The sequence below is a fragment of the Neofelis nebulosa genome, chromosome 10 (assembly GCF_028018385.1).
Source record: "Neofelis nebulosa isolate mNeoNeb1 chromosome 10, mNeoNeb1.pri, whole genome shotgun sequence".
Classification (NCBI taxonomy): domain Eukaryota; kingdom Metazoa; phylum Chordata; class Mammalia; order Carnivora; family Felidae; genus Neofelis; species Neofelis nebulosa.
In genome coordinates, this window is record NC_080791.1 from 62,768,017 (window position 1) to 62,779,191 (window position 11,175).

The window sequence follows — 11,175 nt, forward strand, 5'->3', positions numbered from 1 at the left end:
ACATTCCATCCTAAAACAGCAGAATACACATCCTTTTAAAGTCTACATGGAACATTTTCCAGAACAGATAACATATTAGATCACAAAACAGGCCCCCAACAAATACAAAAAAGACTGAAATCATACCATGCACCTTTTAGGACACAACACTATGAAACTAGAAGTCAACCACAAGAAAAAATTTGGAAAGACCACAAATACATAGAAGTTAAGCAACACAAAATCCTACCAAACAATTAATGGGTCAACCAGGAAATCAAAGAAGAAATAAAAAATACATTGAAACAAATGAAAATGAAAACACAACAGTCCAATACCTTTGGGATGCAGCAAAAGTGGTCCTAAGAGGGAAATAGATAGCAATACAGGCTTCCTCAAGAGTTGGAAGAAAACTAAAAAAAATTAGAACAGATCAATGAAACCAGGAGATGGTTCATTGAAAAAAATTAATAAAATAGATAAGCCTCTAGCTGGACATATCAAAAAGAGAAAAGATCCAAATAAACAAAATCACAAATGAGAGAGGAGAAATAACAGTCAACACCATAGAAATACAAAAAATTATGAGAGAATATTATTAAAAACTATATGCCAAGAAATCGGACAACCTGATACAAATAGATAAATTCCTACAAACATATAAACTTCCAAAATTAACAGAAAAAAATAAAAAACTTGAACAGACTGATAACCAACAAAGAAATTAAATCAATAATCAAAACAATCCCAACAAACAAAAGTCTGGGGCCAGATGGCTTCACAGGTGAATTTTATAAAACATTTAAAGAAGAGTTAATATGGGGCACCTGGGGGGCTCAGTCAGTTGAGTGTCGACTCTTGCTTTCAGTTCAGGTCATGATCCCAGAGTGGTGGGATCAAGCCCCACATTGAGCTCTGCACTGAATGTATAGCCTGCTTATGATTCACTCTCTCTCTCTCTCTCTGCCCCTCTCCCTTAGGCTTTCTCTATATATAAAATAAAAAAGAAGAGTTAATATTTATTTTTCTCAAACTATTCCAAAATATGGAAAGGAAAAAAAACACACACAAATTTATTCTATGAGCCAACATTACCCCGATACCAAAACCAGATAAAGCCTCCACTAAAAAAGAAACCTATAAGCCAATATCCCTGATGAACATGTATGCAAAATTTCTCAACAAAATACTAGGAAATCAAATCTAACAATATCTTTAAAAAATCATTCCCCACTATCAAGAGTGATTTATTCCTGGTGTGGTGGTTTAATATTGGCAAATCAATCAATGCAATAGAGCACATTAATAAAAAAAAAAAAGAAGAAGAACCATATGATCATTTAAACAGAAGCAGAAAAACCATTTGACAAAGTACAACATTAACTGATGGTAAAACAAACAAACAAAAACCTCACAACAGTAGTTTTAGAGAGAAAATACTGAAACATAATAAAGGCCATCTATAAAAAACCCACAACTAATATCATCCTCAGTGAGGAAAACCTGAGAGCTTTTCCTCTATGGTCAGGAATAAGACAGGTATATCCACTCTCACCACCATTATTTAACATAGTACTGGAAGTTATAGCTAGAGCAATCAGACAACAAAAATAAGTAAAATGCATCCAAATCAGCAAGGAAGAAATAAAAGTATTTGCAGATGACACGACACTACACATAGAAAACCTAAAAGACTCCACCAAAAAAAAAAAATGGCTAGAACTGATAAATGAAATCGTTAAAGTCACAGAATGCAAAATCAACATACAGAAATATAGTAAAGCAACAGAAAGAGAAATTAAGAAAACAATCCCATTTACAACTGCACCAAAAACAATAAGATAGGAATAAGCCTCCCCAAAGAGATGAAAGAACTATATTCTGAAAACTATAAAATACTCATGAAAGAAATAAAAGAGGACACAAAGAAATGGAAAAACATTCCTTGCTCATGGATTGGAAGAATAAATATTGTTGAAATGTCTATGCTTCTCAAACAACCTATACAGTTAACACAATCCTTACCAACATGCAAATATCATTGTTTATAGAGCTAGAATAAACAATCCTAAAATTTCTATGAAACCACAAAAGACCCCAAATAGCCAACGCAAACTTGAAAAAGAAAATCAAAGCTGGAGGAGTCACAATTTCTAACTTCAATTTATGTTACAATGCAGTAGTGATCAAAACAGTATGGTACTGACACAAAAACGGACTCATAGAGAGGGCACCTGGGTGGCTCATTCAGTTAAGTGTCTAACTTCAGCTTAGGTCATGATCTCACAGTCTGTGAGTTCGAGCCCCGCATGGAGCACTGTGCTGACAGCTCAGAGCCTGTAGCCTGCTTCAGATTCTGTGCCTCCCTCTCTCTCTGCCCCTCCCCTGCTTGCACTCTGTCTCTCTCTCTCTCTCTCTCTCTCTCTCAAAAATAACAAACATTAAAAAAAATGGATAGGTCACTAGAAGAGAATAGAAAACCCAGAAAAGAACGCACAAATATATAGTCAATTAAATGTAAACAAAGCAGGAAAGAATTTCTAAAGGGAAAAAGACAGTCTCTGTAACCAAGGTGCTGGGAAAACTGGACAGCAACATGCAAAAGGATGAAACTGGACCACTTTCTTTTATTTATTTTTATTTTTTTTAATGTTTACTTTTGAGCGAGAGGTGGGGAGAGGCAGAGAGAGAGAGAGAGGAAGACACAGAATCTGAGGCAGACTCCAGGCTCCAAGCTGTCAGCAGAGAGCCCAATGCTGGGCTTGAACTCATGAACTGTGAGATCATGACCTGAGCCAAAGTTGGATGCTTAACCAACTGAGTCCCTGGACCACTTTCTTATACCTCATACAAAAATGAATTCAAAATGGATGAAAGACTTAAATGTGAGACATGAAGCCTTAAAAGCCCTAGAGGAGAATACAGGCAGTATCCTCTTTGACATTAGCCATACCAACTTCTTACTAAATGTGTCTCCTGAGAGAAGGGAAACTAAAGCAGAAACAAACTATTGGGGCTACATCAAAATAAAAAGCTTCTGGATGGTGAAGGAAATAATCAATAAAACTAATAGGCAGCCTATGGAATGGGAACAAATATTCACAAATGACATATATGATAAAGGGTTAGTATCCAAAATATATGAAGAACCTATAAAACTCAACACCCTCCAAAATAAAAAATGAATTTAAAAATGGGCAGAATACATGAATAGATATTTTTCCAAAGAAGACCCCAGATGGCTAGCAGACACATGAAAAGGTCCTCAATATCACTCATCATCAGGGAAATACAAATCAAAACTACAATGAGATATTACTTCACAGCAGTCAGAATGTCTAAAATCAACAGTACAAAAAACAACAGGAGCTGGTGAGGATGTGGAGAAAGGAGAATCCTCTTGCACTGTTGGTGGGAATGCAAACTGGTGCAGCCACTCTGGAAAAGAGTATGGAAGTTCTTCAAAAAGTTAAAAATAGAACTACCCTACAAGTTAGCAATTACACTACTAGGTATGTATCAAAGAATACAAAAAATACTAGTTAAAAGGGATATTCTACCCCAATATTTATATCAGCATTATCTACAATAGCCAAATTATGGAAAGATCCCAAATGTCCAATTACTAATAAATGGATAAAGAAAATGTGCTATGTATACACAATGGAATATTACTTAGCCATACAAAATAATGAAATCTTGCTATTTGCAATCACATGATGGAGCAGAGTATCATGATAAGTGAAACAAGTCAGTCAGAGAAAGACAAATACCATATTTCACTCACATGTGGAATTTAAGAAACAAAAAAAATTAGGAAAGGGAAAAATAAAAGAGAGAGAGGCAACCAAGAAACAGACTCCCAACTATAGAAAACAAATTGATGGTTACCAGAGAGGAGGGGGTTAGGGGCATGAGTTAAATAGTTTGTGGGGATTAAAGAGTGCACTTGTTCTGATGAGCATGGGTGATGTATGGAACTGTTGAGTTACTATATTGTACATCTGGAAGTAATATTATACTGCATGTTTACTAATTAGAATTTACATTTTAAAAAAGTAAACTAAACAAAACAATACAAAAAACACACCCAGGACAGTTTACATAGAACACATAGGTCAACAAGATAGGTGGATAGGTTAAAACACTAAAGCATAATTAAAACGGCTTAGATAATTTTGTTTAAACTGGGGGGGGAAATGCTTAGTAAATGGTACAGCACCTCCATCAACAAAACAGAAGCTATTCAGACCGTGCCCTGTCGCTGCCACTGATGGACCCTATTCTGCTGTCAATAACGCACACTTTGTGGATCATGGGGAAGTCCAGGAGACACCATGATAGTGCCCAGGGTAGTGTTGAGGGGCTAGGGGACTCAAAGTAGAAGATATTTACAATAGCAACACAGTATTTGATAGCTGCACAGTTGTGAATATAGCAGTTTTTACTAACTTAATACCACTCCTTACTCTTGACATTATAAACCACAAACAGATTTAAATACATTGGTATGAAACATAATGCATGTTTTAAAAACAATTAAAGTAAACAAAAGCATCTTTGCGATCTTCTGGAATGTTCGCTAAATAGGATCCACAGAGAAAATCTATTTATAGAAAAAATAGAGTTTGACTTGGTGAAATTGAAAGATGTCCATTGAATACTGGGCAGCAGACAATAAAATTGAGAGCTTTATAGCAAACTAGAGGAGATACTAGTAATATCTAGCCAACAAAGGGTTCTAATATTTAAAATATGCACAGAGATTTTGTAAATATGCAATAAAAACAAATATTAATAGAAAAATCAGGTAAAGGATATGACCACATAATTTACAGCCTGAAAACCACAAATGGCCAAACACTATATGAACGATGCTTACTTATCAGGAGAAAATCAAATTAAAAACAATAAAATAGTATGTTACATCTTTATAGTTTTTTTTTTTAACAAGATAGCATCAAATGCTATAAGGATTCTGAAAAATAAAGGAACTTTAGGAATTTCTAGTAAGATTTTGTAAATATTTTGGAGAGAAATTTGGTAATTCCTAGTGAAATTAAATAATTTATATGCTATGACCGAATCAAAAATCCTCCACATATATCTACTTTAGGTCTATAAAGAGAAGTATACAGGATATTGACAGCAACAATATTTTTAGTAACAATTACAGGTCACTTGGGTGTTGACTACTTACATAGAGGGAAAATGCATATAATGGGAATAGAACAGCCACCAAAAAAGATCAAGTGGACTTAAAGCAACATGGACAGATTTTTAGAAATTACTTTTGGGTGTAAACAAAGAATAACATCAGATTTATAACACAATGACATTTTTAGAAAGCCAATTTCCGAAGTATTCTCCCATAAACAAACAGATAACTAATGAGTGTACTTAAGATTAATTAGAAGGACATATTTTAAGGACACTAGAGTTTTCATTCTCCTGAAGGAAAGAGAAATATGAGCAATGTTGAGATATACAGAAGAAAGAGAAGTAAAAACAGAGTAAAAGAAGACCTTTAAAGAGACTGAAGCACAGGATAAGGTATATAATGAATGGTATTCTAATAGCTCTGTATGGTGACAGATGGTAGCTACCCTTGTGGTGACCATAGCATAATGGATAGACTTGTTGAAACGCTAGGTTACACGCCTGAAACCTATGAAACATTTTGTGTCAACTACACTCAAATAAAAAAGATTCATGAAAACAAATAAATAAGTAGTAAAGAAAGTGTTCATGTTTGCTCCATATTGGAGGGGTATGAGTAATTCACATGAGATTCAAAATGAAAGTAAGAAATGAAGGAACAGATCATGTTTCCTAATATATAGCTCTATATACATCCCAGCTGAAAAATCTTTCACTACAGCAAAAATTTCTATGGGATTTTTTTCTCTGAAAAACATAATGCATTTTCTCAGGAATATTCTTTTTAAGTTTCTCATGGATTTTTGCCATTATAATGCAGTGATAAAAGTCATGATAAGTTAACATCAATCCATTCAATAACATGGTGAGGGGGTACTTATCTAACAATTACGTGCAGGAAGCCCATGAGAACTTCTAAGCGAACTTATTGGACCCATGGAGGGCACTAGGTGTGCATCTGCAAATAACTGTGAAAATGGATGTATGGATGTAAAATCCCTACACCCAGGAGACTAACTGCCTACAGAACACACAGTCAATGTTCGGCTGAATTACAAGAGCTCCTTGCTTTTAGAGAGGAAAAAAATCATTTTCTTCTACCTGCCTGCTTGTCTGTCCCAGGAGAACATTTTAGGTACAAGGAATTAGGGATGGAAAGTTCCCAGAGGGCAAAGTCCCCAAGGTTCTGGAGTTATAACTCCACCCAGATACTTCAGGAACTAACTGGAACAGCAGTATCAGTGGAGCCAGACCCCTACTCCATCCTATGTAAGTTTGTGTAGAGGATGCCTGAAAGGTAGCTATAGCATGATTAAGGAGAACATGGGGTGAAGGTGGGGGGATCTCTCTCTTCAATGTAGATCTGTGCTGCATTCCATTCCTGAATCACTACTGCTGAAGTAGTCTGAAAATGGGGTAGTAGAGACTGCATCCTGTCTCAGGTCAGGAGGCACCTGTGAGAACCTATGCTCTGAGACCTTCCCTTTTGCTCTTCTCTTGCCTTTTTGGATCTTTTGCTGGGTGCTGCCAGAGATGCAGAGGGGCAAGAATTTGTCTCTAGTAGATTAATGAACAGAGGGAGTCAGGTAACTATATCATCTGGGACTCAGATTTGCAAACGTGGGGGTTTCATATGTGAATACGAAAATTTAGTTTAGGGCGAAGAATCTTCTGCCCACAAATGTTTGAATCATGGCATAGGAATGAAATTTAATCTCGGGGCACCTGGGTGGCTCAGTCAGTTAAGTGTCTGAGTCTATGATCTCATGGTTCAGTTCATGAGTTCAAGCTCAGGTCATGAGTTCAAGCCCTGCACCCAGGCACCGCACTGACAGTACAGAGCCTGCTTGGGATTTTCTCTCTCCCTGTCCCTCTGCCCCTCCCTGTGCTTTCTCTCTCAAAATAAACAAATAAACTTTATATTTTAGGTTTAGGACAGAGATCACAGTTGGAGGGTCAGTGAGAGTCAGAAGGTTGTTCCTCCTATGTCAGCTCAATATAAAGAATTTCTAAAAGCTATTGCTGCCACAAACAGAAAGTTATGCACAGATCATAGAGGTATCTGTCACACTGGTTGGTTTAGATCAATGATGTCTGAAATGATACTTGGGAGAGAGGTCTCACAATTCTGAGTTTTGGAGTTAGGTGGTCCCTAACAACCCTTCCCCCTTTTTAAACAGGGCTTCCATAGTGCTATCCTGCAGTCTGATAAAAGTTAACTCTGCAGGGTCTCTGATTTTATCATTGCTCTTCAACCTCACTGGCTTCTTCATCCTGTCCCTACCCACAACCTGTAGTCATTAGCTCTAGGTCCTCAGCCCTAGTGCTCCACTGGCTAGCTCTGATTGCAATCCAAGATTTTAAGAGGAGAGTAGAACATCATGGTCTCAGATACTTTACTTCTAAGGCTGAGTAGGTAGTTCAATGCTTTTTGGATAAATTGTGGATTGAACTCAGAGGAACATCCAGAGAAAAGAGGAGAAAGGAAGAGTCAGTGAGTGGAAAGAACAGATAAAAAACACTCCTATGTTGTCCTCAGAAATTTCATCCTAGGGCTATAATTATCCTAAAGTTCTTCAGGAGACAAAGAGAATATGCTTCTTCTTCTGTACCTCTCCATGGATACTCATGCCTGAATTGCCATTTTTTTCCATTTGGCTATACACTCTAATGGTCATTTCAAGATATTCCTTCCTTCCATGTAATTTATCCCCAATTCCTGCCAAGAATACTCCGAATGATTGAAAATTTAAAGATTCTTGAACATGGTGAATTTGGGGGCTCTGACCTATAAGAATAAGTGTAAAAATTTTGCAAAGAGTTAGATCAGAGGGTGCAATCAAAGAGTTTTGCAAAGACTTAGATCAGAGGGTGGGCAAGATCAAAGACAAACCTAAATGATGAAAGTGGTGTTTGGAGGGAGTATTTCAAATTTGGTGGCATGAGGTTGTGCATCCTATAGGTCATTGTGGCAAGGTCTGGGCTGTTCAGGTGCAATTAGTTATGTCTCAAACTTACAACTGAATGTATCCAATGAGAAAAATTCAAGAAAAAGCAAAGTTCAATGAACACAGTGGCCAAGACAGGAGAAGGTCCTTTCTTAACCAACTCAAGACTGGATGTTTTTTTTTTCTATGGGTGTTTATCTTCATGAACACCTGTATGTGCAGCATCTGCCAATCCTTGTGAGTACTCCACCAAGGCACAGCATAACCACTAGACAAGAGGACCTGGATTGTTACAGTGAAGACCAAAAGGGATATAGAAAGGAAACGAAAGGACTTGAGGTAGACTTCATCACCCTCACATTATTGCAATCAGAACAATCAACTTTCCTCTTGTTTAAAGACACATATCATTCTCACATTTCTATGTGCACATTCTACTTTTAAGGTTGTTTCTTCACCAAAGTTAAGAATCCTACATATATTAATATGTACCGGCAATTATTTGGCCACTGTCACACACTTATGTGGAATTGCACATTCTACTGTTAAAACTGTTTGTTCCCTGAAGCTAAGAATCCTACATATATGAATACCTATTGGCAATTCTTTGGTGGGATCAACAACCAATGAACTAAAATAACATTTTGGACAAGGTGAAAATTAACTAACATTAATTCCAGGGTATCATTTTTTCAAACTGTGATTAAAGCCAACTATAGCTGAAAATTCAGAATGGGGGGTGGCATAGAGAACTAAGGCCATGCACCTGAGTCCTTACTTTGTGCCAGACTCTGCTACTCATTTGTGCATATTGCTAAATTGTCATGTGGTAGTCTAGGTGGTAATTAAAGAATAAAACACAAAAGGGAAGAAATTTAACAGGACAAATTTAGAGACTCACCTTTCACAAAGTAGTTTCCAAGTAATTTCTCCTTCTCTTTAGTTGCTGCAAAGATATAAAACTTCCTTAAACTTACATTTTGAATAATTCAAACATATCTAAACAAAGCACATATCCTCAGTCCTCTATACTGCTTAAATTGATAGGATTATCCCAGTAGCATGGCACAAAGGACAAACAGATGAATTCACGTGACTCTGGACGACTTGCTAGGACTCAAGCATGTCACCTAGGTGAAGCAAATTGTTCTAAATCCATGTGTCATGTGTCACTAGCTAATTTTTATCCTAATTTTACAGACCACTACAAGAAAGCTGTAGAAATATATGACAAAATATGACAGCACACCAAAATGACACCATCTCCTCTGAGGTTTCAGATTTCCTCCTGAATTGTTTTGTCAGGTCCCACACCTGGCAACTTTCTTTTTCCCTCCCCCTAAGCCTTCTCTTCTTCCTGGCCATGGGGGCCAATGGTGTTCTCCTGATCACTATATGGCTGGAAGCCTCTCTGCATGAGCCCATGTACTATCTACTCAGCATCCTCTCCCTATTGGACATTGTGCTCTGCCTCACTGTCATTCCCAAGGTCCTGGCCATCTTTTGGTTTGAACTCAAGTCCATCAGCTTCTATTCCTGCTTCCTCCAGATGTACATTATGAACTGTTTCCTTGCCATGGAGTCCTGCACATTCATGGTCATGGCCTATGACCGTTATGTGGCCATCTGCCATCCACTGAGGTACCCATCCATCATCACTGACCAATTTGTAGCCAAGGCTGCCATTTTTATTTTGGCCAGGAATGTTATTTCTACAGTGCCTATTCCCATTCTCTCATCCAGACTCCATTATTGTGGGAGAAAAGTCATTGAAAACTGCATCTGTGCCAATATGTCTGTCTCCAGGCTCTCCTGTAATGATGTCACCATCAATCGCCTCTACCAGTTTGCTGGAGGCTGGACACTGCTAGGATCTGACCTCATCCTCATCTTCCTCTCCTACACCCTCATACTGCGAGCTGTGCTGAGACTCAAGGCAGAAGGTGCTGTGGCCAAGGCCCTGAGCACATGCGGTTCCCACTTCATCCTTATCCTCTTCTTCAGCACCATCCTTCTGGTCTTCGTGCTCACTCATGTGGTGAAGAAGAAGGTCTCCTCTGATGTTCCAGTCTTGCTCAACGTCCTCCACCATGTCATCCCCGCAGCCCTCAACCCCATAGTTTATGGAGTGCGGACCCAGGAGATCAAGCAAGGAATCCAGAGATTATTAAAGAAAGGGTGGTAATAAGGACAACTGGATCTCTTCATTCCTAATATAGTTTAAGTTTGAATCAAATAATGGGTAAGTCAGCTGAAATTTTATCTATGAGTTACAATTTCAAACTGGTTATTGGATATTGTGTTTTCTTTAATAAAATTTAAGTTTCATTGTAAGTTTCCTTTTGTCTCACTTTTACTTTAACAATATCCTTGACCACTTTACTTTTTTTCTCCACACATATTATCCTATACTAACAACATACAGAGATTCCATGGGTAGGTTCTAAAGTGACAAATTTATGTTCCTGAATATACAGCTGTTAATATTTCATGCCTTTGCATTCTTGAATATACAACTGTGGATATTTGGGGGTACAGTTATGTAATGTGTAATGCATTCTTATTCTTATTTCCACAGAAGGAAGCATATTGGATACAAAGACATAGGAGTTGAATTTCGTCCTGAATGATGGAAGATTGCTATTTATGTGTAACTGGATCTGTAATTGGGTTGTCTTTTGAAATGTGCATTGCAAGAGAACTGGGATTTTTCTTGGATTTCTCATTTGTGAAACAATTAGCAATGAGTTTGATCAGATTTAAGAGATTCCTAAATTCTCCTCCCCAAAGGGGAGGACATTTATCTTTTGGATCCAGAGTGTCATATTTTATGATATTCACAGACAGCTCTGCTAAAGAGTTAAAGATTGCAAGGATTGTAATATATGATGCAGTAATAACAATTTAAATATCAAAAATATAATATCTGAACATTATTTTCATGTTAATTGTATAGTATCTAAAGATACTTTGTGTCCTGGTAATTCTTCAGATATGAATACACAAAAATAGAATATTGTTGCTGTCAGGAGCTAAAACTATGGTTAGTGGTAATACAATATGAGTTCCAAGAACATATTTTTCTCAA

General features: G+C 37.2%; 1 protein-coding gene across 1 annotated transcript; it reads left to right on the plus strand.

Moving 5' to 3' along the window:
- The first annotated feature begins 9,273 nt into the window (after positions 1-9,273).
- On the plus strand, positions 9,274-10,272 carry LOC131487372 (olfactory receptor 56A3-like). The gene has a single exon (XM_058688022.1). It carries the CDS (start codon positions 9,325-9,327, stop codon positions 10,270-10,272), a length of 948 nt encoding a protein of 315 aa, XP_058544005.1. The 5' UTR covers positions 9,274-9,324.
- Positions 10,273-11,175: the final 903 nt, after the last annotated feature.